Raw genomic sequence first — 27,937 nt, forward strand, 5'->3', positions numbered from 1 at the left:
AATACAGTATTTATATATGTGTTAAAAGAGCTCTGTCTTAATTCTTCCTTCTCTTTGCACATATGGGTCCCTGGAAGCATGTAGGAAGGAAACTATTTGTTTGTCCTGCCATCTGTATGCTTTATCTGAGAATTGGGAATAACAACATAACCATGATGGTCAAAATGATAAATTAAAATGATTTGCATTGATTCATTTAATTGTATGCATGATTTTTAATATTAATATTTTAATGAGTTCTTTAAGAGTTTTTGAGTTTCATAATGTATTTGGATCATATCTGGCCCCCCAACTCTACCCAGATCCATGTTTGGATCTTATCCTCCCAACTTTGTGCCATGAAAAAAACAAACCAAACCAGACTAAACCAAAACACCTTCAAGACCAATTTGTGCTACCCAAAATATTATTGGGTATATGGTCTTCCATTGGAGCTTGGTTGACTTACCAGGGACTGCACTCTTACATAAAACACCATCCTTCCTTCCCCAGTTTCTAAGTTGCCGATTGCTCTGTGGCTAATAGTAGGGTTGTGTGCCCAACTCTTCTCTCCATGCTGTGATTTGGTCTGGTCAGGCTTGTACAGGTTTTGTGCATTCTCTGACAACTGCTATGAGTTCATGGGTACAGCTGCCCTGCTGTGCCCAGCTGCTGCTTTCTTGAGGTTATCCACCTCTTCTGGCTCTTTCAGCCCCCTCTTCTGAAATGATCTCTGAAACATAGGAAGAGAGGTATGGTCCATTTTCTTTTAGGGCTGATAGTTCAACATCTTATTCTCTTCACCTTGGATAGTTGTACATCTCTGCGCCTAGTATTTCAAGTTGTCTTTTTGTTAAGATTACCAAAAGGCCATAATTTTAGACTGATAATTCAACATCTACATACAGAAAACATGGAATAATTTAGCTGACTTTCAATTTGAAGCCTCACCCCTACTGGCTAGCATTCATAGTGCTAGAAGGTGGTATGTATAGTACTGGAAGATAAAAAATAATTGTCAATCTCAACTAGCAAGCTACAATAATGACTTTCTTGCAAGATATATCCACTGGTGGAATAGTGGCACAAATGTTATATGAATAACTAACCACTTTCTTATGATTTAAGGCATGCTCCGTGGGATGGCACACATACCTGATACTATTAATGGTGCCAAGAACCTGAGAATAAATATAACATGGGCCCTGGGGAAAACCTACTATTGTTATTCTGCTAAAGGAACATAACAATAAAAAGGTTCCTATAGATGAGTGCATCATTCAACCTTTATCAGGGAAGTGTCTTCTTGCAGTAAATGGTAATTAACACAGAGCTCCTCAACTAGACAACATTCAGAGAATGAGATACTTTGGAATGCTCACCTCTAAATGGGTGTCTTTATCACATCCCTCCTCTCAAGGCTTAAGGGTCTTTATGGAAGAGAGGATGGAAAGATTGTAGCACTAGAGTGGTGTATAACTTCAAGGAAACATAATTTTACAGACACAACAGGACAGATGCACACATAAGACCTGTACAAATTAAAGCCAGGCAAAATCTCAGCACTGAAGAGGGGAAGTGAACACAAAGTCCTGCTCCTAGCCAAGAAGCTATTAATTATTTATATTTGGTAGGATAGGGAAAAATCAGTTTTCACCAATGAAATGACAGACACTGTGTATATCAACCACACTCCAGAGCAGGCCTCATGTACAAGAGTAGTTGGCCACCACAGATTAGACTCCATATTTTATTTTTTTGTTTCACCATTTTTGCTTGTTTTGTGGGATTTTGTTTTTGTTTTTAAATAAGAGGAAAAGATCAAAAGTAGGGTGGGGCAGGAGGTAGGGAAGGATCTGAAAGGAGTTGGGGGAGAAAAGCATATTGTATGAAATCCTCAAAGAATAAATAAAAACATAAAAGATAAATCATATGGAGAAAAGAAAAATAAGGAGAAGCAGCTGTTTTACTTTGTTTATTGCTCAAGGTGTAAGAGTGAGCACAGCCCTGATGTGCTGCAGCTTCCTGCTGCTCATGCTCACATGGTGGTACAGACAACCATGCCAACATGCCAGGGTCCTGGCACAGGCAACCTGAAGCTGGAGTTCAGTGCCTTAGCCTCTCTCCATGGATGTGGTGGGCTTTGTAATTCCTTAATTGGTCTCAGGATCACATAAAATTATTGTTGTTACTTCTAAGGTCATAGTATGATCTTGATTGCATAACAAGCAAGATAAGAATAATTAACATGTTTTTACCATGAGTCACAAATGTTAGTGAGAACAGTGATGATTTAAGTTCTTTCCATGTTATTTGTTTAATGAAGGGTATAGAACATAGCATAAAGAGGCCACATTTTAAATCAAAACTCATTCAGATGTGCATAAGAAAATTAAAAAGCAAATTAAAAGATACAGAGAAGCATAACAATTATCTGTAATGACTTGTGTAGCAGGAATCTTAAAAGTTCTTATTAATAAAATCAAACCCGAGGCCAGTTATTGGGGTGAACACTGGAAGATCAGAGAGACAGAACAAGCCACAGCTAACCTCACCTGGCCAACTTCTCAGCTGATCTTGTCTCCTCAGACTGGAGGCCTCTGAGTCCTCATCCGGAATGGGTCTCAGCTGAATTACTGCTCAAAAGCCTGAATGCTTAACCAGCCGAATGCTTAACTAGCCAAATGCTTCTAGTTTCTGGTCCTCACGCCTTATATACCTTCCTGCTTTCTACCATCACTCCCTAGGATTAAAGGCTCGCTTTCTGGGATTAAAGGCGTGAGTCACCATGCCTGGCTGTTTCCAATATGGCCTTGAACTCACAGAGATCCCAGATGGATTTCTCTGCCTCTGGAATGCTAGAATTAAAGGCGTGTGCTATCACTGCCTAACTAGTGGCTTTTCTGTTCTCTGACCCCAGATAAGTTTATTAAGGTACACAATATTTGGGGGAACACAATACCACCACAGACTTGTGCTTTTGGTTTTTCGAGACAGGGTTTCTCTGTGTAGCTTTGCGCCTTTCCTCGTTTTTTTAGACCAGGCTGGCCTCGAACTCACAGAGACCCGCCTGGCTCTGCCTCCCGAGTGCTGGGATTAAAGGCATGCACCACCACCACCCGGCGACTTGTGCTTTTTGCTTTTGTTTTTTCAATTAATGGCATATTATGTACATAATTTGAATTTGCTTTCCAATACTGCTTACTGGACCTATGTGGTATCTCCAATGTTGAATGAAGACCCTACAGAAAAATCTTTGATTATATTCTTAATCAATCCCTTGGTATAGCATGGCCCATTTTTATGATTTTTCAGTGTATTACTATGATATCTGAGAAGGAAACAAAGGGTATATGAGGGCAATACCTTCTGTGACTATGAACACTTTTGAGTAGGCAAACTGTTTGCTTATCTGTATTTAGTTGTATAAAAATAACACTAATGTATATTCATCTCCAAAATTATAATTGGTTTCTGTCTAGGGAATCCATCAAAATGGAGGTTTCACTAAGGTGTGGTTTGCTATGAAGACCTTCCTTACACCCAGCATCTTCATCATTATGGTGTGGTATTGGAGGAGGATCACTATGATGTCAAGACCCCCAGTGCTCCTGGAAAAGTAAGAACTGATTCAGATCACACTTAGAAATTGCTAATTTCCTATAATCTGCCATACTCCTATTTTGTGTGTCTGATTCAAGAAGCCAGTGTGTGACTTCAGCTAGTGAACTGATTAAGAGTCATCATGAACTCTGTCTTCAGATTTCACATACAAATTATTCTTACATCTTCAGAGTGCTCCTCCTCACATTGCTGTCTTTGCTGTTCTTCCCCATAGTCAGATTTCTCTTTTAATGGACCTTTCTCTGTTAGTGTATGAACTGTTTCACTCTCAACTGAATTCAAACCCTCCCACACACAGGAAGATGTTCCTGTAGATATTGTCTTTTTCTTTCTCACATCAACATCTCCTTTTTTGCTGTCTTATTTCTATTAATATTACAAATACATATGCTATATCATGAGAAAGTGCTTTCTTCTGAAATAATCATGCCATTTTCTCCTTTTGCAAGAATCCTCAAAAATCCTGCCCACATATATGCTCCAATTCTCTCTTGATTCCACTTTAATATTGATTGATCTCCACTGTGGCATTTTACAGTCTCATGAATCACCTCCACAGTCCAAATCTAATGTTTGGTTTCTAGTCTTCACCTTCCTTGGACTCATGAGCAGCATTCTGCAGAGCTGATCACCTTCTTTTCTTCACACAACCTTACTGGTTTTTGCTTGTTAGTCTCCTTTTCTGGCCATCACTTAGTCTTCATTACTTTTCTGCATCTTTCTAGCCTCTTACACCATTGAGCCAGGGCAGAGACTTTGGACTTATTTTCTTTATTAGTTCTGCTTTTTTCCAAAGTGATCTCTGGAAATTAAAAATTTATTGTGTCATGATTCTTATTTTACATATTTGTCTTAACCTTTCCCAACTCTAGATACAAACATCTGAGCTATTTATTTAATATCTTCTCTTACATTGAAAAAAAATGTAATACAAAGAATACTTGACTACTTTCTGCTGCCACCTATAGCTCTCCTAGGCCTCCCCATATTAATGAAAGACAACTCTTCCTTTTTACCTGCTGGACTGAAAAGAAGGAGGCCACTTAGTATTCTACTTGATATTCACACCTCTATCCAATCCCTGTGAAATCTTACTGTCTCCATTGCTACCACCCTAATCTGATCACCCAAATCATTGCTCAGCTGGGTTATTAGAAGCACCTCCTTAAACTATTTTATTTACTACAATCTTTTCACCAAAATCATCTGTGTTCCCTTTAAGTGTCAGTAAGATCACTCCACTCCTCTGCTGAAAGCTCCCCACTAGCTTCCCCTTGTCCTATAAACTCCATTGGATCTTATCTCCTGTTCTCTGCAGCACCTGTGATGGTGCTCAAATGCCTTACATTCTAGGCTTTTACCCCAGGGCCTTTGAACTTCTTGATCTTGTATCTGTAATAGTACTTCCCAGTATCTTAATACTTCATTTCCTTTAAACCCTGTTTTGATGTTTCTCATTGTAGTGTTTTGTTTTGTGCCTTCCATTTCCCTGTGTAAATCACTCTCCATCCTCTTTCTATTTTTATCTTTCTTTATAACTTTAAGTTATGATTTGTTAAGTGAATGAATGGTGTAATTATATTATTTTAATTTTTATTGGCTTGCTAGTCTCTTTTAAGATAAACTTTATATAAGTTTCTTCATGAGCTATTCCTATTTTATTTCTCTGCTTTCATGTCCTTTCATTTCCTATCATTTCCATGTGCTACATGTAGATCTGTAAATATTTCTGCCTCTTCCAAGCCTCTCTACATCCATTTAGACTCTTCTCTCTGCCCTTTTCACCTTCATTTCCTCAACTCTTTCTGCACTTAGTTTCTGTCTCTGTAAGCAACAATCCTGGTGGTGTTCTGAGCCTCTAAACTGTGATGATGTTGCTTACCAACTTATTTTAATGCCTCTTTATCTGTCTTTCCCATTAAATGCAGTTCCATGAGTGAAAACATTGGTCTTTCTCATATCTGTATATGTGGCCTTAACAGTATTCTTGGTACATTGTTAATGGCTTATAAGCATATGTATCTTTTGAATATGAAAATTGTTTAAATAAATCAGAATGGTATTTTAATAAATAAGGGGCAAGCAATAGTATAGTGAAGAAAAAGCAAAACAAGTAGCCAGTTGTATTTATGTATAGCTGTATAGTTTTTATTGAAACAAATATGCTTATACAATTAACACTTACCAAGGATATCACAATAATGACTAATGTTGTATATTCTTAATGATTGGGTCAGTGATATTATAAAGTTGTAAGATAGTACAATTATACTAAAGCATATGTATTTAAGAAGGCAATGGGGTTAAAGTGTGTATCTCTCAGGGGGCTCTCTTTAGTTATACAAAAGTTAGTGTGAAACTCCTTCATTTTCCAGAGATGCAAACTAGGACATTTTGTATCCCAGGGTAGAAACTTATAATGAATGCTAAGAAACTGATCAGTTGACTAAAGTCTGAATAAATAACATCTCAGTTCTCAAAATTGGCTTCAGATGTTTAAAGTCTGCCCTCCAGAGTAACCTGGATCTTCTGGGTATTTTCTCAGAGTCATCTTTGCCCTTGGGATTTCCATGACCTTTATCAATATCCCTGTGGAATGGTTTTCCATCGGATTTGATTGGACCTGGATGCTGTTATTTGGTGACATCCGACAGGGCATCTTCTATGCAATGCTTCTTTCTTTCTGGATCATCTTCTGTGGCGAGCACATGATGGTGAGAACTCCTGGGGAAGGGACATCTGTGTGTTCATAGATGCTCTGAGAGGGTTGCTGAGCTGAAGCCTGCCTGTTTATGCCTCTCTTAAACTATGGGGAGGTAAAAGAAATGAGAGGCCACAGTTCAAATTCTATCGCTGCAGACTCACATTCCTTCTTCACTAGTAACTTGGTGAGTGTTTTGAGGCAAGTGCTCTAATTTCAGGCCCCTTTTTTTGTAAAATGTAGTGGAAAGTCTTAATGTATAGCAGTTTTTTTGTTGTTGTTTAATTTTAGAAAAAAAATGTAATGATTTAATGGAAGAGAAATATATGAAATTTATCATTATTTTTATTTCTTGTCCTTTGACTTCCCTTCTGCTTGCCCCAGCCTTAAGAGCAGGCTAACCACCAGGGAATGTGTTCATGCTTTTTTTCCAGCTAGCAGCTTGACCAAGTAACCTAGTGACCCCTATTACCCAAGATACTGACCTCTTTGCATGGCCTCAAATTCTATTTTAAGAGACTATGTGGTGATATTATATTCCCCAAAATATTGTGCACCCTAATAAAATTATCTGGGGTCAGAGAACAGAACAACCACTATATATAGAAACCAGAAAATGGTGGCACACATACCTTTAATCCTAGCATTCCAGAAGCAGAAATCCATCCGGATCTCAGTGAGTTCAAAGCCACACTGGAAATAGCCAGGCATGGTGACTCACACCTTATATACCTTTTTGCTTCCTGCCATCACTTCCTGGGATTAAAGGTGTGTGTACCATCATTTTCTGGCCTCTATATCTAGTGGTTGTTCTGTTCTCTGACACCAGATCATTTTGTTAGGGTGCACAATATATTGGGGAACACAGTATCACCACAAGGCTGAATTACCATAATAAAAATAAAAATGACATTGTCCTTACGTTGTGGCTAAGATGCAGTTATATCAGTAAGAACTTTGTTTTCAAGTTAAACTTCAGAAAAGGTGGTTTAAAATTGTTTATTTAAATTACATTTATTTATTTATTTATTTATTTATTTATTTATTTGTGTGTGTGTGTGTGTGTGTGTGTGTGTGTGTGTGTAGTTCTCTCCTTCTACTGTGTGGGTTCCTTCCAGTGATTGATTTCATGTTGTCAGGCTTGGTTGCAGATCTTTGATCGACTGAGCCATAGTGCTTGTGCAGGGGCTATTTTTAAATTTAATTATCAATTGATCATTAAAATCAAATCTCTGAAGCCAGTTCCCTATGCAGGAGAATAGTGTAAGAAGAACGGAATTTACTCACAGCCAAATTCCATCCTGAGGGGTCTTGCAACATGAAGGCTTCTCCAGCAGAGATGCCCTGGCAATGAAATAAGGACAGCAGGGCCCCAACCAGGGTGATTTTTCACAATAAAATGGTAAAGGCCACCATCCACACCTGGGCGCTGCAGCTAAAAGTTTTCCTGTGTCCTGCCTGGTCCCACAGCTGCTCAGACCCAAGTAAACACACAGAGGCTTATATTAATTAAAACTACTCAGCCATTAGCTCAGGCTCACTACTGACCAGCCCATTTCTGTTAATCTATGTGTCACCATGTGTTCCATGGCTTTACCTGTGTGCTATTACATGCTGTTCCCTGGACAGTGGGCTGACATCTCCTCACTCATCCCAGAATTCCCAAAACTCCCAGAATTTTCCTCATCTGTCCCACCTATACTTCCTGCCTGGCTACTGGCCAATAAGTGTTTTATTTATCAACCAATCAGAGCAACACATTCACAGCATACAGAACATCCCACAGCAGGAGGCTGAGATATTTCTTATATATGTATCTTCATTTTCTTTCACTGCCCATCAAAGGAATACTTCATGCTGGACTTTTGGCAAATGCAGCAGGCTTAAATAGGAGGATTTTGAGTTTTAGGCTAACCTGGGCTGTATCTCAAGACACTCACTGGAAAGCAGGTGGGAGAGGTGGAAAATTGTTTCTTGTGATATTGAAGATAAGAAGATCAATGACATAATGAAGTATAAACCTTAATGTTTTCATTCCTTGGTGATTGTTTTTCCTTTATAAACAAAAGTTATCAGCTAAACAACAATTTATTAAGTGGGCCAAAAGTTTTCCTAAAATCATTCTCTGTTATCCCACATTGCTTTGTGCATTCTTATTAATAGCCCCAGTGAATGGGGTTTGTGATGAATGTTCTCCCTCAGCTGACATGAGCACTGAGAGTTTTATCTTTTTGTTTCTAATGTTGTGATCTATCCCGAACATGGTAGGTGATTAGCTGGATCACCTATGGAATAGCTTTGCTCTTGTCCTTCTTCAATTTTTTTTTTCTTAGGATCAGCATGAGCGGAATCACATTGCAGGGTATTGGAAGCAAGTTGGACCAATTGCTGTTGGCTCCTTCTGCCTCTTCATATTTGACATGTGTGAGAGGTAAGCAGTTATTGGAGTCACTCCAAGATGAAATGTGCCATTATGTGTCCATTTCCATATTTCTGGGAGGAGTTTTGTTGTTGTTTTTTTTGTTTTTTGAGACAGAGTTTCTCTGTATAGCCTTGCGCCTTTCCTGGAACTCACTCTGTAGCCCAGGCTGGCCTCAAACTCACAAAGATCCACCTGGCTCTGCCTCCCGTGTGCTGGGATTAAAGGCGTGCGCCACCCCTGCCCGGCCTCCGGGAGGAGTTTTTAAATGAAGAATGGTGGTTTGGGGTACATGGGATGAAATATTGAAGAGATCATATCCTCAGATGAAGTCTGTGATTAAATCAAAGGCTTATCCCTTTATACATGCAAAGTGCTTGGGCTCATCATATTCTAAAACTCTACATCCCCTTATACTCTCTGAAGTTTACTTTCTAAGTATAGTACACCAACACCCCTACCACACTCCCCATGTCTTCGTCCATTGTTATGGTGTTAAGGGAAAGCTTTGTACTGCCTTTGTATTTCATTTTCCATCTTGTTTGTTTTTGTTTTTATAGAGGAGTACAACTTACAAATCCTTTCTACAGTATCTGGACTACAGATGTTGGAACAGAACTGGCTGTATCCTTCCTTGATAAATTTGAGGCTTCGTTTTTCTCTTCCTATCTGCCTGGCCTCCATGATAATTTTCTGTGGCTCAGTTGATACTCTATGTATGAACTCAGTCAGGGCTTTGGTCCTCAGACCAATAGCAACAATTAGAGATAAATAATGAGAAGAATTACTATGTGCTTTCAGGCAGTGAAAGCAGTCAAAGTAAGAAGCTTGCAAGCTCTCTATGTGCTATAGGTTTTAGATCCAGTTCAAAGTTTCTTGTCTGAAGTATATCCTAAATCATCTATTCTATAAGGTGTAGCAGCTTCTTCTTAAGCCATGGATGCACTTTCTGGCTCCTAGAACAAAGGTCACCTGTATGGAAAGGAGTATTCTACTATAGAAAGCTTGGGACCAAATTCACCATTGTGCAAGCCTTCTGTGGGAAAACTGGTGTCTGAGGTCACTTGTATGCAGGACTTCCATGGTAAAGTCAGGCCTTTGTGTGAAGCTTTGACAATAGTTTAACTGGATAACCACCTTTAGTTCCTCAGGCTCAGTGGGAATGATACTAAGGTAATTAGTTCTTGAGCAATGTTGAGGGTTCTGGTTGGTCCCTATAATCACCATCTGCATCACTTCAGTGAAGAAAAATGAGTCTTAACCCATCCCTTTAAGGATGCTGGTTTTAAAATCTAATATTCTGAACACCATGTTTAATATTCTAAGGGAAAAAGTCTCTTCTCTGTAGTGAGAGGGCAGCCTGGCATTGTGTTCTTCCGTAACAGCTAGTACCTTGACATGTACCCTTGAATATACTTTGTCTTATGGTGATGTTTATATCAGTTTCTTAATGTCACAGAATTTTGTGAGCAAAACAAATACATAATGTCAGTACCTTTCAGATAAAAGATGTGAAATTCCTCCACTCCTCACCCTCCACAATGGCAATTGTACAAGATGAACAATTGCAACGTCTAGTTCAAACCTTTTATTTTACACATAGGATGAAGGGCAAGGGAAGCAAATAAAATTTCAAGTCCTGCACCAATTAACCATTTTCTCTTTATTCCAGGGTACTGTTGGTCATAGGAAGGAAGGAAGAATTGCATTAAATATACTACTTAATGAAAGGTAGATGTAGAGTTCATACCTGTCAAAGTACTGGAAAAACATAGGCAATTTGGGATCCAGTTGTTAGAAGAGAGAGGAGCTACAGTCTGTTGTCTGCTATTCCTGACAGTTCACTCTTGTATAATATTGGAGGGACCAGCCTTGATATTATACATCCCAGGAGCTCAGGAGAGAGAACTACTAATGGCGAGGACTATTTTTGGGAAATAGAATTTCAGCACACCGAGCTCTATAGTCCACTTGCTTTAATTCCTCTGGCATAACATCCTACATACACAGCGTCAGTTCTGTTCTTGTGCCTAGCTTCTTTCTTGCCTGATTTCTCTCTATATCTATTGCTCCCTCTAAGTTCTATCTTAATTCTCTCATCTTAATTCTGCCTCATCTAGGTCCTTTTCACCTTGTTCTTACCCAGCTAGGACTTCCCCATCTCTTCCTCATCTTCCATCTCGTCCACATGTACTCTCTGGTCAAAATCCTCCTTATCCCTCCCCGTTCTCTGTCTCTCTGTCCTAGATGCCTCTGATGATAGTTAAAGGGAGATCTGGAACTAGAGGTAAGATTTGGGAAAGGAGGAAGTTAAGCTCATTTGGCACATCTGCCAGGCCTTCTCAAAGGGGTAGTCTGGATGCTTAGAGAGTACAGAGGTATCTCTGATAAAGTACTTTCCTCCATCTGGGGATGGACCTGGCCAGATGCTGCCAATGACGATAATTACAGGGAGGCTTGAACTGGGGTTCTGGCTGACCATAGCTGTCAGCACAGAAGGTTCTCTAAATATTCCTAGAAGTGGTTAAGTAAGGAATTAGAGGTCTATAAAGTTAGTAAGGCTGTAAGAAAGGAGGGTCCGAGCTAAATTGTGTAAAGCTATTACTTAATGTCCACCTGACCTAGGTAGGCAGTATCTCCTTGTGGAATTTACCTTAAATCAGGAGACTTGCATATGGACTATTATTACTGTTAGTCCTTGAAAGTGGCTAAGGGAGATATCTGATTCCAGAGGAAGCCTTTCCCAAGGCTGTTCTCCAAATACCTTGAATGTGTATGTCCAGAGAGTGATCAGTCCACACTGTTAGTGCTTCTTAGGGAAAAATCAATTGGGAAAACTATGAAGGCATACATGATTTTCATAGCAGAATACAGCTGATATATAACAAGCCAAATAACACCAAAAGCTCCTTGGAATTTGGCTTCCTCTGGAGGAATTCCTTGATCACTCCAGGTAGTTACTTTGCCATAACCAGCTGAGTTCTTATGATATATTCCTGGGGCTCACAGCAGTTCACACTGCTCTAGATCTTGCTGTATCTCACAGTCTGGGCTCTAGTGGTAGGTCTCAGAATTTCCCTGATGGGTGTACTATCTGCATCCACAGTCCCTGCCTTTACTATATGTCCTCTGGTCCCTTGACAACTCCCCTTTCATTTGCTATTGAACTTGCTCCATTTATACATCCCCCGGCATATCTCAATTTTCTTCTTAGATAAGTCCAAGCACAACACAGTGATTTTTCAAGCATGTTTACACTTGTTTTCTGACTCTAGCAAGTCTGACTAGGTATATGTAGGGTGGGACTTGGGCATCTTTATTTGAGCTCTTTCAGTGGTTTTAAAACAGCTTCCCATTTAGTAACCAGTATCCACTATACTAGTGAGTTTCAATTCACAACACATTTGAATCTCCTCAAAACATGCTTGAAAGGTAGATTCTGAATCACTAGCTCTAAGAGGGACCCAACTCTATTTAGTAAAAATAGACTACAGTTTTTCTCTTTTTCTTGGCTTAGAACACTGTTTGAATATTCCCTTATCTGAAATTGTTGTATCAGAAAATTCCAATCAGTGGTATCAGAATACCAGGTTTTAATAGCAGTACCTTCCTCAAAACCTCTTGAACACTTGGAGACAATGTTGAGTGTCACCAACACAGCTGGGAGGAGTTCTGTGCCCTCTTAGAAAATGTTCTTGGCAAACCTACTCTTTCCTTCATTGTACACTTGCAGATGGCTTTCATCATTGTAGCAGGGATCTGCCTCTGCCTCTATTTTCTGTTTCTGTGCTTCATGGTATTTCAGGTTTTTCGAAACATCAGTGGGAAGCAGTCTAGTCTCCCAGCCATGAGCAAAGTCCGGAGGCTGCATTATGAGGTAAGTAGCTATCTTGGCTCATTCTAGAGCTGATGCTCATGATCTCTAACTGGGTGTTTAAACACACAACTCTGGAAGTTGAAAGTTTTAGTTTCAAATACACATTAAGGAGACATCAAAATGAACTGGCCAGTAAAAGTACTTGTCACACAAGCCTGACAAGCTGAGTTTATTCTCTGGAACTCTCAGTCAGAGAAAACTGACACTTGAAATTTGTTCTCTGACCTCTACAAACTCACTGTGGCATGTGTGTGTCCAAATTCTCACTTCTCCCTCTCCCCCGCCCCCCGTGTGTGTGTCTGTCTATAGCATGCATGCACACACATACACACACAGATAGATAGATTAGATAGATAGATAGATGATAGATAGATAGATAGATGATAGATAGATAGATAGATAGATAGATAGATAGATAGATAGATAGATAGATAGATAAGCAAAATAAGTAGACATTAAAGACTTCTCATACAGGGTCCTGGGACAAATAAAAAGACACCCAAACAACTATTTCCTGAAGTTTTCTGGGGGGTAAACATGTTCTCTTAGCAGTAAGATAAAAACTTGCCCAGTGGGTTCTTTAGGAAAAACTTTTGATGGAACCTAGGTGCTTACTGTATGGGATGGGATACTGAAGTATGCAGAACTGGCTTTCCTCCTAACTCTTGCAGATTTTAGCCCAAATAATCTGCTTTCCAGACTTAAAGAAAAATACTGTTATTTGTGTGTGTATATGATGTATGAGTGAGTATTCATGTCACAACACAAATGTAGAGATCAGAGGACAACTATGTAGATTCAGCTCTCTACTTTGTCTTTTACATGGATTTAAGGAATTAAATCAAGGTTACTAAATGTGAGTGGCAAATACCTTTATCCTCTGAGCAATCTTTCTGACCCATGCTTCCCAGATTCTTAGTACTCCACATTCTCTAAAATAGCCAGTGTGTGCTCAAGGAGAGTTCAGTAATCTGCTTCTAGGTTATATTAGTTATTCAAGAGAAACACTTAGCCTCCTCCAATCTCTGATGAAGGTGACACATTGACTAGATTCATTGCTTAAATGGCTTTTTATGTGAAGAGAGGAGAAACTGCAGAATCATGGAGCACAGCAAGTCTGCACAGAAGACACCTTAATCACTAGGCACCATTCCTTAAATCCTGATTTTTTTTTGGAAACAAAAAGCACTTTCTCAAGCTTATCTGTTTCCAGAGATGGAGTGAAAAATGAGAACATTCAATCAAATCAATTTCACTTTGATTAATACACCCCCCCTCTCAAAAAAAAAACTGATGAAATTTTATTACAACTGAAGAAAACTTTTATTTGGTAACTTTGAACCTTTGTGGAGAATTATATAACCTATTTATCAGGGAACTTGGTAGCTTAATGACTTGTTGTGAATGTAAATTCCTAGGCTCCAGCATCATTGTTTCATGAGATATATGAACATAGAAAATATTTTGCCTAAGAATTTCCTCTGTGTGTGTGTGTGTGTGTGTGTGCAGAGAAGGAAAATGAATATATTAAACCACTATTTCTGTCTTTCCTAATAGGGTCTGATTTTCAGATTCAAGTTCCTCATGCTTATCACTTTGGCCTGTGCTGCCATGACTGTTATCTTCTTCATCGTTAGTCAGGTGAGTAAATCCTAAGCCTTCTCAAGAGACTGTCCCTGGAGTGGTTCCCACTGATAGCACAGGAGATTTTGCAGAGCTGCTGAGGACAAAAGCATAGAGGCTTATTTTGTTTAGCTAACTAAGCCTTGTTTGTTTAGATCACTCCAGCATGGAACTTTACACAGGCTGGTGACATAGACTGTCTTTCCCCTTCCAATCCTACCTTGTAGAAAGTTGCTAAATAGACAAACCTATAGCCATATTGAAGAGATATTTCATTTAAGGGAGCAAACATTTCAACACCTGTGGCATAACACTGACAGGCATGTAATAATTTTATTGGGTCATTACCTAGCAGTAACAAAGATCCCTTGACAGGCCTTTAGCCATTCTATGTGAAAATTACATTGCTACGTAAACATGAACATAACTCAAAAGTCCCGCTGATAGAAACTTATATTTATACTAGTTCTAAAACTCAAAGTTTGATGTATTTTAAAATCTCAAAAATGATGATTATAATTTTAAAATATTGATTACTTTGAAAAGTGAAAAAGTCTATCTAAAATCTGATATATTATGCACATATTAATCAGATGGGTTTCACAAAGTTCTCCTGAGGTAAGTAGGATAGGAACTGTTAGCCATGTTTTCAAAAATATAATTCCCATGGCTTCTGGGGTGTTTTCATATACTCTGTTTTCTAGAAATGTAGTAATTTAGTGGGTTATTTAGCATTTCTTAACATTAACATTAATTTTTTTCACTGTATAATAGTACCATATATAGAAGTGATATTGCCAGGTATTTAGTAGAGTCCCTGGTGTGTCATAAGCATGAACAGCTGTGTTAGTAACTTATCAGAATGCATATAAGTTGGAGACTAGAACTTAGTCATTCTGGATCTTTTGCTGTATCTATTTGGACAGCGTAGAGCAGCATTCTGGTACAGCCTTAGGAGAAGGGTGATTTATCCTTTCATCTGCTAGCAAATTCTCTTTAGTTTATCAACTCTGTGTAGATTCCTTTGACAATCTAGTGAAGCTATGGTTCTCTTCTCAGAATGCTTCTAATGAATAAGTAAAGTAAAATATTTTCTATTTCAAATGAATCATGTATACAATTATATATATTTAATTATATACATTACAGATAACTCATACTTACTGTAAATATGTCCTCTGCACCTACTTTGCACAAAAATGACATTTCATGGGTAATGCTAATATCATAAAGATTTGTTTTGTACATTCATAACTAAAGGAAATATCAACTTCAATTAGAAACTAATGAAAATAAGAATATGTTTTCCCCCTTCTCAGTTTAGACACCTTTAATTCCATCCAAGGGAAGCACAAGTTTTGAGCCTCTAGCTCCCACTGGGATGTATTGGGTTTCTGGCTCTGTTCAAGGTTGACTGCATGTAGAAATAAACAATATACCTACATGTGTTTGCACATTGTTCAATCCATCTTCTTTTACTTGTAATAGGAGTGTGTTTGTATCAAACTGTTTATAAAACCTTGGAAACTTCACTCCAAATACAGTAAAGCTGTTACTAATTCTGGATGAGTTCTTTCAAAATCTTAATTACATTTATTTGTGTATGTGTATCTCATGTGCCACAGGAATCAGTTTTCTCCTTCCACCATGTGGATTACAGAGATAAAACTCGGCCTCATCGGCAAACATCAGTCTCATTGACAAACATCTTTATCAGCTGAGCCATATTTCTGGCTCCTGATGCATCTTTAATGAAGTTAAGGCTCAAATACTCATATTCAAGCAAAGGGTTAGGGTTTGGGTTAGGCTTGACTCCACCTTTGTCTAGTTTCCTTGTGTGGTCACTTTGCTTCCTGGTTCCTCCAGATGCTCAGCAATATGCTGTTGTTACAGCCTCCTGAGTTCCTTGGCTGAGAGAATAGGGAACCCTCATCCAGAAGTGGAGTCTCCAGTAAAATATACCATGTTCTCAGGAACATGAAAGGAAAGAGAACTTTCATTCCTGAGGCCTGCCTCTGCCATTTTGCAAAGCTCTAGTCCTCTCATACCCACTTTGGGGCCGCTGACTTAACTCTGCAGAACTCCTTCCACCTGAATTCTAGAGAGAATAATCCTCAAGATGGCTTTGCTTTGCCTGAATTTAATCATGTACGTGTTTGACTGTTGCACATTTTAAAGTGGTAGAAGCTGTCTTATGACCAAATTTGCAGCTTTTCTTTTCACAGTAAGATTAATTTATCACTAGCACAGTATTGGGCTCAAACCTGCTTTTTATATTAGCTGCAATAGTTAGACAGGTGTATTTCAACTCTAAGGAGGTATGATGTCTTTGAATTCCATTAGCACCACACATTCCTCCTGCTGCTTTTTCTTTTTCTTTTTTTAAAGTTTATTTATAGATATCTAAGACATTTTCCTGTATAACTCTTTGTGTCCTGATACTGATAATATAGTCATCAGAGGATTTATTTTCTAATATCATTTTTGAATGTCATAGCAATGAGCTTACCTGAAAAAAAATCCCATTGGGTAACTTTTGAAATGGATCTCAGCATTAGGTAAAAGTAATGTTTTTAAAACTCCCATTATACTTGTTGGGAGAGCTTCCATTCAAGCCCCATGAAATATATGTGGGGAATCTTGCCAGGATATTGAATCTCTGATGCCAGGAATGAAAGGCACATAGGAAGCTGTTAGAATGTGTTGACCTTGAGGCTTTGTAACTAGGACTGAGGTTCAGTCTTTAATGCCTGCTATTTTAATGGTCTGGGTCACAGCAATGAAGAAATGCTGTGCCAGAGTCTGGTCTTTCAGCCCTGTTCCTTCTGGAAGAGAGAGGTGTTTAGTGTAGAGGTGGTGTTAGCAAGGAACAGAAGTATAGTGCAGGGAAGAAGGTCCCCAACCTTCACTGAAGACCTGATATTCATGCCAAGATACATGTAGTAAACTCCCAGAGAACCTATTCCCCAGTTCTGTTGTTGGTGTGTGATCACTTCATTCTGTGGCTTAGACTGATGTAAGGAAATGTTTCCTATAAGAAAGCCTGTGTTGGGAGTTTGGAAATCTTGTAGTTACTGGAATACTAGCTGTCAAAACTACTGGCTATGAAGAGATTTGTCCTCACTTGACTGCAGGGGTATAAATTGGGTCCCTATACAGAAGGAATCTGTTGACACATAAAATCAGAAAGAGGGAAGAGTATGTAAAGAGTGATATGGTTTTAATTTTTGGTGATAATGGTGTTGCAAATACTTGAGTTTTCTCTTTGAAAGTTAAAATATGAAGTGGCTACCCCTCTAACTTGCTATTGTAAAAATTTGGATCTACAAGGCCTGCTCTGTTGAGGTTGCTCATTGCAGTTCATGTTAGGTGGAATTTGCTCAGAATTCAGTCTGTCTAAAGCATGAGTAATTGAGAAAACATGGGGGGAAACACAATACAGTTTATAAACCCTGGGGGTATAATATCTACATGATTAATTTTTGTAGTTTACCTCTTTGCCCACCAGGAAATAAGCATTTACAGATATAAGTTCGGTCTACAGGTACTTAAGTAAGTATATTCTAAACAACATGTATACCCCAGAACAAATCAAAGAGGGCACTAATCTGTTATTTTCTTAAGACAGGCTCAGCTCCTATGTATTCTTTATCATCTGAGCATCTCATTCATGTGATTCTTCTGAAAAAAAATATTTATTTATATATTATTATAATTTATGTATTATATATTTATGTTATATATAAATATATATGATTTACATTTTATATAAATATATAATTTATATATTATAATTATATATATATTAAAACAATGTCCTGCCCTTGTGTTGTATAGTCACTTGTCAGAGCCTGCTGACAGTCAGCTGGGTAGCTAGATAGAGGCGTACAGATTGTAGAGACAATGAAGAAGACAGAAAAGAGATGAGAGGTCTGCCAGTCAATGCTGGACAGCCCCAAATTTATTTCACACCCAGCTTATATACAGTTTTAAAAGGACAGAGATAGAACAATGCACAGTGCAGGCATTCAACCACTATCTATCCTGCCTTGCATCAAGGAGCAGGCAGTTTCATTTTCTATCTCAATGGACCTCTGGCTGCCATCAGCAGCCTATGTCTAGCTAGATAGTGTGTTCCTTCCTGTAGGCTAATCAGGAGTTTCTCACAGCCCTGGAGCAAGCAAGCATGGACTCTATTGACTCAGAATATACTTCAGATTCAAAGTGGGAGACTGAGTCAGTTGTGGGCTCCCACAATTCCTCCTTTTTTATTTATTTTAAGACTCCACTGAGTCTCTCATATGACCATGCCTGTCTTAGGTGTTTCCTTACCACACACCTATCTTACCCATCATGGGAACATGAATTCCACCATTCACATCCTGTCTTAGGTTGAAAGGAGGCAAAGAAAACTTACCCATCTTCGGCTACCAGCTTCTGGTGTCAAGTCAAGGAATGTGTGGAGTTTTACTCCGTGGAGTTCCAAACCAAATCTTAGTAACAAGTTCAAAATCAGCTTTAAAATCATAGGCAAACAGATTATGCCTACTAAGACACATGCTCCAATAGCTATAAACCTACTTAAGAGGGAAGTAATTGATGACCATGAAGGGATAGCCCTTTTGAATTGTTCTAAAATATCTTCAGGTGTTTTAACTGCATCAAAATCCAATTTAGCCTTTTTCATATCTATAATCTCTTGATGTAATTGAGCCAAATCTAAGGATTCATTAGAATCATGCCAAATTCCTTTAATATGTGCCTTAACTCTTTCTCATCCAATAGCACTTTCATTGTACACAGAAGGTGTAACACAAATCCATTTGTAATTAGAATGACATTTCAAATATACTCTAGTTTTCAGACTTTGGAGCTCATCTCCCAGAAATTGTACCACATCATATAAAACACTCAATTTATGTTCCATTTTCACATCTATATCTTCTTGGGTCTCTAATGTCATAGAAACATTCATAGACAATTGATTAACAAACCCTGCTGTATGAATGGATTGATACAAAGCCACTGAAGTAACAGTATTAGTAGCAAGCATAGTAACAAAGGCTGCAATCCTGCTATAACTAATCCAGCAATATGCTTCTGTGTAGATGTAACCGTCTTATTAAATAAGAAACACAGAGCCAATGCAAAGATGAAAGCCCAAGAGGTCAGAGCAATAGCTAAGAGCTAAAAACCTTACTCTTCACTGCCGCTGCTATCTTCCTCAGCAAGAGACCTACTTCCTGTCTGTTTGTCTTTTTTATAGACTTTTTATTCTGCCTTCTCATTGGTTGTAAACCCAACCTCATGACCTCCGCATCATTGCCTGTCTGTACAGACCTCCAGGTCTTCTATGGTTGGTATTGAGATTAAAGGTGTGTGTCTCCATGCTGGCTGTATCCTTGAACACACAGAGATCTGCCTAGCTCTGCCTCCCAAGAGCTGGGATTAAAGGCATGCACCACCACTGCCCAGTTTCTGCTATGGCTTGCTACTAGCTCTGACCCCCAGGCAACTTTATTTATTAACATACAAATAAAATCACATTTCAGTACAATTAAAATATCACCATACTTCTGTATGCTTAAAGCTTTCTTGATTTCTTCAATCACTTGTAACCCTTTATCATCAAACCATGGATCACTCATATATACTGGCAATATTACAAAAGAAGGTTGTTTTAACACTATTACACGAGTGTGATTATCCATTTGAAAAATGCAGTTGGTCAAAATACAATTAAGATATGATACATTGAACATAGAACCATTCATAGAAATATTTTCTTCACCAATTACAAGAACATAGGGCATTTTGACACAAGCCAAAACAGTTCCTTTCAAAGGACAAACAGGTTTCAAGTGACTGGAATGCCCTGCCACTATTCCCATGGCAGCAGCAAGTTTCCAAACATAAGTTTGTGGAGATCCAGTACTGGAATACTAAATTCCAGCAGACAGTCCTTGATCCCAAGATTCTGCTGTAGACATAAAATAAGAGTCACTGTAATCATCCTGATTTCTGGACCAATCAAGAATATATTGTTGTGTACCCATGATGTTATACTTTAAGGAACAATGCCAGTAAATCATCTCCATAACAAAGTTATGTTAGACTCTCGCAGTTCTTTTGTGCATTGTAGCTAGAGTTTTCCTGCCTTGCCCACAGTCAGGACAAATCTCTGTCACCCGCCAGTCCCACAGCTGCTCAGACCCAACCAAGTAAACACAGAGACTTATATTGCATACAATCTGTATGGCCATGGCAGGCTTCTTGCTAACTGTTCTTATAGCTTAAATTAATCCATTTCCATAAATCTATACCTTGCCACATGGCTCGTGGCTTACCTGCATCTTCACATACTGCTTGTCATGGTGTTGCTGGCAATGACTCCTACTCAGCTTTCCACTTCCCAGAGTTCTCCTCTCTCCTTGTCCTGCCTATACGTGCTGCCTGGCCACTGGCCAATCAGTGTTTTATTTATTGACCAATCAGAGCAACAGATTTGACATACAGACCATCCCACAGCAGTGCATGGAGGAAATTTTTGAGCGGGTGAAATATTACTTATCCAATCACCTTAAGGAAGCAATAACTTTGTATAAAGTGTACATTGTTAATTATACGCATACTAAGACACATGCTCCAAAAGCTATATGTCCCAATACTTGTTTTATAAACACTCCAAGACATCTCTCCAAAGTAATAATTTTTTTGCAAAACATACAAGAATCCCTTTACCATATCCAATATAAGAAAAATTGTGAGCAATCTGGAACTCTTGGGTGGCAGGTTGAACTAAAAGCCTGGTATCATTAACTGCAACCACAATTTCTTTTCCTTCCCAAGTTGCAAGATGTAAAATTTGTGAATCAAGAACATAGGCCCAATAGGTCTCACTCTGGCATCCCTGGACGGTCATCAACAACATCAGGATCAGTATCTCTCTGCTTCATACACTGTATAATTATTCAGGCAACTAACAAGTTTCATTTTCATCCTGTGAGAAAACACAAACATGCCCTCATCCCCATATTAAACAGGGTCGGGGCCCTTCCATAAACCAGTATAAGGATCTTTCCATTTAACCTGAGCAGTTTTGCGGTGGTGCCTTCATGCCAAAAATTGATCAGCTGCAGATTTTCCAGCAGCATCCATATTTTAAAAAGTTTAAAAACAAATAAGGCATGATTCAAAGCATTATGTGGCAACTTGGGGTATAATTCCTTCTTTTTTATTTTTTTGAAGTTGCATTTTGAGACTGCCATAGGTTCATTCAAAAATACTTGTCCTTGAGGATTATAAGGAATACTTGTTTCGTATTCAATTTGACATTGAGAACAAAATTGATAAAAAGCTTTACTAACATTTCCAGATCCACTATCAGTTTTAATAATTTTTGGTATTCCCATATAGGAGAAACATTTCAGGCAATGAGCAATTACATGCTTGGTAGCTTCACCAGTTTGAGCAGTAGCCAATAAAAATCGTGAATAAGTATCCATTGTCATATGCAAATATTTCAGTTTCCCAAATTCTGTAATATGAGTGACATTCATTTGCCATAAATGATTAGGAAGAAGACCTCAAGGATTTACTCCAAAGTGAGGTGTACAGTACAGTCAAATATTGTGGACACAGCACATTTTTTAACAATTTGACGAGCACTTTCTTGTGTTAAACCAGATTGTTTTCTTAAGCTTTCACTATTGTTGATGATACAGAGCATGTGATCTCTGAGAAAGCTCAACTTGCGATGAACTGAGTACATTTATCAGCTAAAACATTACCTTCAGCCAATTGACCAGGAAGATTTAAATGTGCTCTAATATGCCCCACAAAATATGGCAGTTTTTCTTAAATGAATGGCATCCTGAATTTGTTGAAATAACAATCTTATTTGTCATTAATAGTTTTAATAAAAAACAGTTTCTATAACTTGAAGGACTCTATAAATAAATTGACTATCTGTATATAAATTAAATGAATTATCTTTAAGAACTTGAAAAACCAACAGTTTAACTCAACAACTTGAGCTGAATCAGGAATAGTTTGAACTCCATATCCTTCACCATTAATCACATAAGCTGCTTTGCCATTAGAAAAGTCATCAGTAAAAACCAAAGCAGCATCTTTCACTGGCATATGCATTAATACTTCAGGAAAAATAAAAGACTGCTGTAGATGTAACCAATCGTATTATTAAAATAAGAAACACAGAGCCAAGGTAAAAGAGAAAAGCCGAGAGGTCAGAGCTCAAAGATAAAATCTTACCTCCTGCAGTGCTCCTAGCTTCCCCGAGAGAGGGAGGTACTTCCTGTGTCCCTGTTTAAATAATCTTTCTGTTCTGCCTTCTCATTGGTTGTAAACCCAACCACATGACTGCCTCATCACTGCCTGTAAGTACCGCCCTCCAGGTCTTAAAGGCGTATGTCTCCAATACTGGCTGTATCCCTGAACACACAGAAATCTACCTAGCTCTTCTAACCACCACGCTCTCACTATGGCTCTAATAGCTCTGACCCCAGGGCAACTTTATTTATTAACATAAAATTAAAATAACATTTCAGTACAAATAAAATATCACCACATTTCCCCTTTTCTATTTTAATAAAAAGAAAAAAGGCAAAAGGTTATAACTAACAAAAGAAAAACTATATACAAAAGTACAATAACTATATACAATATATACAAGTAACAAATACCTAAACGATGTCTAGTCCATTTGTATTTGACAAATCAGAGAAAATAATTCCCTTATCTATCCTATTTTAGTAAGTCCAAAATGTATCTAATTCACTTTCTATCCTAATTAATCTTCAACTATAACTAACTAATCTTCAACTCCCTCAGAGACCCAAGAAGGAAATAATATTAGCTAACAAAAATAAAAACAGGAAGTGCACAAAAGCAACTTCCAAAAATTTTGTGAGTTGACAGAAACAGCCAGCTGCCTGGACAGTCACCTGAGGTTTCTCCACAGTGTTGGGGCATCATCTTCAGCCTATAGGCTTAGCGTATCTGACAGACTCATTTGTGAAGTAGGTTGTACACAAGGTCAACAGTTCAACCTCACATTGGGTGAGAGCAGTCCATATACCAGAAACACCTGAATTCCACTAGTGTCATGTCATGATTCAGGATTTTAAATTCTGGAAATTGTTGATGGTTTTTGAATTCAGCTGTCCATTCTTCTTGGCTGTGTATATATGGCTTCATCTCAGCATCCTCTTCTTCTCCACATATCTATATTAAATGCCAGTCTACTATTAGGCGTGGGTTTTCAGTTGCTGTTCCATTGCACAACAGAAGCCATCAGCCCACTGCCTGTTCAGCTGCCTTCTAAGAAAAGGGTACTTACTGTACCTTTTCCAGATTGTGAAGGCGACTTCAGGGATGGTGCCATATTGTCCTGGCCTCAGAAGATGCCTTTTGATAAAGCCATAACCACACTTGTTTTGGCAGGAATTGGTAGTCCTTTGTTTCATGTTCTGTCTGTCCATTTTTTCCTGTTGATTTGAGGATACTTTGTTGTCCAGTGGCTAACTTTTGCCACAATGAAAATTAACTCCATATGCAGTTTCTTCAATGCCCATATTTTCTCTGAAGTAGACTGGTACTGCCAGGAGCCGACATGTCTCAAAAAAGAAAAATTTCTAAGTTATTAAAACATTTTAAATGCCATATTCTGTAGATCTCTGAAGGGTTTGAAGATGACCTGTCTAAAATACATCTGCTCAATTTTTAAAACATATCTAATATGACTACAATTTCTATTGTAATGTCTAACTACTAACTTTCATTTCTTTATATCCTAATAGTTGGTAATAATGTAAAGTATTTAAAACTAGTAATTGTCTTTTTCTTTTCTTTTCTTTTCTTTTCTTTTCTTTCTTTCTTTCTTTTTTTTTTTTAAACAAGAACCTTAAATCTAATCTCCTTTGCTTAGCCTTTTTCCTAACCCTTGACAACTTGTAACCAACCCCCCTAAACAATTGAAAATTATCCCAGACCCAAAACCCATTAAAAGAACCAAAAAACCACCCGCCCCACACCACTTCTTTGGCAATGTGGGTGTCATATTCTTAAAATTGCTTCCTGCTGGGTATGGGTGAAGTTATCTTTATCCTGAAAGAAAAATTTAGGTTAATTGTCAAATTCTAGGAAAGGTAACTATATCCTTCATTATTATCCAGTCTGTGTATAAAGCCAAAGTTCAGGGTTTATCTCAAGTCCTTATTCAAGTAGTCTTTGAGACTGGATCATCTCAGCTAGTCATCTCAAAATTGTTCTGAGCACCTTGTAGTTCAAAGCTGATCTGTAGATGATGTTTGTCAGCTTAGTGATATTATTATTGTCCACGTGGAATTGTTGTTGTTGTTGTTGTTGTGGGGCCCCATCTTCTTTCCGGAGACTTCAGTTGATGTTAGGCCTGGCCGTGATTTCCTGCAGAAAACTGATAAGAGACTCGAACACAAAGACATATATATGCAGCTAACTGAAGCCTTTTTTCTAGAATTAGTTAGTACTCTATATGACCATTCATATCTTAACAAAGTTTAAAATGTATATATATATTAATCTTGTAAATTTTGATATAAAATTTATACTTTAAGAAAAGTTTAAAGAATCAGAATAGAATCAAAGAGTTGAGATTAGTAATAGAATAGTCCCTTAATTAATTTGGCTTTTGTCCTGTCCCATAGCAGAAAATGGCTCTTTTATTCTGTCATGATACAGGGAGTTTGTATTTTCATTTTAACAACATGCTTGAGTTTAAAGAAGGAGAGAGCCATTCTCCAACTCCAAAGTCAGCTTTAAATTTTAATTGAACTGGGACTATTAGAAAACCAATAGTGTTAAATCTTTAGAGAAAAGCAGAAACAAACATTTAAGAAGACATAAAATTTTTTAGATAATATATACCCATATGCCATATACTCCAATATACTCTGTTTCCTGGGATAGATGATTTGTCCCTTTTCTTCAGTTGTCTCATTTGTCTTGTGTCCTTCAGATTCCTTAACCTTCATTCTCCTAAAAGACAAAAACAAAAACCTTCCCCCAAGACTAATTTTGGGGATGTTCCTTTTTGGCAAGTTATTATCTGATTAAATGAAAAGACATGTGTTACAGGTACAAGTTAGTTTAAATTGGATGTTCATGCTGATTGATGAACTATCACCTCCTCTAATTAAGAGGTTTTTCTTGTTCAAATCGAACCTTTATCAATTTTGATGGTATCCACAGCTTATCTTCTCCTGTAGAAACAAAAGCAAAACCTCGTCCCCAACGTAATACATACCCTGGCTTCCATTCTGAGGTCAGCACATCCTTAAAGTATATAGGCTGATTTAATTCTGTAGTTTTTTCTATTACCCAATGTCTCTCTGCAGCTGTTGTTCCTTTCTCATTGGCATTCAGAAAATTCAAAGTTAATAGAGCATTATGCAGTCTATTTCTGGGGGTTTTTGTTACTCCTTTCTGTTTATTTAGCATATCCTTTAGAGTTCTGTTTGATCTTTCTATAACTGCTTGACCTGTAGGATTATGTGGTATACCTGTAATATGCTTTATATTGTAATAAGCAAAAAACTGTTTCATTTTAACAGAGACATATGATGGAGCATTGTCAGTTTTAATTTGTGCAGGTATACCCATAATGGCCATAACTTCTAGCAAATGAGTGATTACAGAATCAGCTTTTTCAGAACTCAGAGCAGTTGCCCATTGAAATCCTGAATAAGTATCGATAGTGTGGTGTACATATTTCAGTTTTCCAAATTCTGCAAAGTGAAACACGTCCATCTGCCAGATTTCATTCCTCTGAGTACCCTTTGGGTTACATCCTGCTGGTAATGGTGTTTGATTATAGAAGGAACAAGTAGGACATTTCTTTACTATTTCTTTGGCTTGTTGCCAGGTTATGGGAAAATCCTTTTTTAAACCTTTACTATTGACATGATGTTTTTTATGAAATTCTGAGGCCTCCAGCACATTTCCTATCAATAATTTATCAATCTCATCATTGCCTTGTGCTAGAGGGCCTGGCAGACCAGTATGAGATCGGATGTGAGTTATATATAAAGGATGACTCCTTTTCCTGATTGTATCTTGTAATTGAATAAATAGTGAAGTTAATTCTGAAGCATCAGGGATAAATTCTGCAGTCTCAATATGTAATACCACTCTTTCATCATACTGAGAGTCAGTTACTATGTTGAGAGGTTCTGAAAAATCCATTAATACCAACAGAATAGCATACAATTCTGATTTTTGCACTGAATTATAAGGACTTTGTACCACTTTACTTAAATTTTCTGATTTGTAACCTGCCTTTCCTTGTTTGTTGGCATCTGTATAAAATGTACGAACTCCAGATATGGGTTTTTGCCGTACAATTCGAGGCAAGATCCAATCAGCTCTCTTTATAAAATCAATTCTGTTGCTTTTGGGATATTTGCTGTTAATTTCTCCCAAAAAATTACTGCAAGCTCTTTGCCAAGGTTCACTTTCTGTCCATAATTTTTCAATGTCCTCCTTAGTTAAAGGTACGACAATTTCTGCTGGGTCTATTCCTGCTAATTGACGAAGTCTCAATTTTCCTTTCCAAATCAAGTCAGAGATTTTTTCCCCATAAGTTTTTAATTTTTTATTTGGCTTATTTGGTAAAAATATCCATTCCAATATAATATCTTCCCTCTGCATTAATATTCCAGTAGGGGAATGCCTAGAAGGTAAAATAACCAAAATGCAATCCAGCTTTGGATCAATACGATCCACGTGCCCTTCATGTACTTTCTTTTCTACCAAGGCCAATTCTTTCTCAGCTTCAGGTGATAATTCTCTTGGACTATTTAAGTCCTTGTCACCTTCTAAGGTTTTGAACAAATTAGTCAGTTCATCATTTTTTACCCCAACAATAGTTCGTAGATGAGAAATATCTCCAAATAATCTTTGAAAGTCATTAAGAGTCTGTAGTCTATCTCTCCGAATTTGCACCTTTTGGGGTCTAATTTTTTGTAGCTCTATTTTATATCCTAAATAATTAATAGAATCTCCTCTTTGTATTTTTTCAGGAGCAATTTGTAATCCCCAGCAAGGCAAAATTTTCTTTACTTCTTCAAACATTCTTTCTAAAGTATCTGCATTTGAGTCAGCTAGTAAAATATCATCCATATAATGATAAATTATAGATTTAGGAAATTTTTTACGTATCACTTCCAATGGCTGTTGTACAAAATATTGGCACAGAGTTGGGCTATTTAACATTCCCTGTGGGAGGACCCTCCATTGAAATCTTTTAACCGGTTGAGAATTATTATAAGTAGGCACTGTGAAAGCAAATCTTTCTTTGTCCTTTTCTTGTAAGGGTATTGAAAAGAAACAGTCTTTTAAATCAATAACTATTAGAGGCCATCCTTTTGGTAACAGAGTAGGCAAAGGAATTCCAGATTGTAGAGAGCCCATCGGCTGAATTACTTTGTTAATTGCTCTAAGGTCTGTTACCATTCTCCATTTACCAGATTTCTTTTTAATAACAAATACAGGAGAATTCCAAGGGCTGGTTGACTGTTCAATATGCTGAGCATTTAACTGTTCTTCTACCAGCTCTTCTAAAGCCTGGAGTTTCTCTGTTGTTAAAGGCCATTGCTGAACCCATACAGGCTTGTCTGTTAACCATTTTAAAGGTAGAGCTGTTGGTATTTTTGGA

At 37.8% G+C, this 27,937-nt stretch overlaps 1 protein-coding gene across 1 annotated transcript in view; it reads left to right on the forward strand.

Annotated features, from left to right (window-relative positions):
- Nucleotides 1–27,937, forward strand: part of Wls (Wnt ligand secretion mediator) — a 116,864-nt gene that overhangs the window by 66,784 nt on the left and 22,143 nt on the right. The window contains exons 5-10 of the mRNA XM_006998053.4: nt 3,462–3,598; nt 6,149–6,317; nt 8,638–8,735; nt 9,284–9,347; nt 12,457–12,600; nt 14,158–14,241. Of these exons, the coding sequence (XP_006998115.1) occupies nt 3,462–3,598; nt 6,149–6,317; nt 8,638–8,735; nt 9,284–9,347; nt 12,457–12,600; nt 14,158–14,241 (696 nt within the window). The remainder of the gene's footprint in view (nt 1–3,461; nt 3,599–6,148; nt 6,318–8,637; nt 8,736–9,283; nt 9,348–12,456; nt 12,601–14,157; nt 14,242–27,937) is intronic.

The sequence above is a fragment of the Peromyscus maniculatus genome, chromosome 6 (assembly GCF_049852395.1).
Source record: "Peromyscus maniculatus bairdii isolate BWxNUB_F1_BW_parent chromosome 6, HU_Pman_BW_mat_3.1, whole genome shotgun sequence".
Lineage (NCBI taxonomy): Eukaryota > Metazoa > Chordata > Mammalia > Rodentia > Cricetidae > Peromyscus > Peromyscus maniculatus.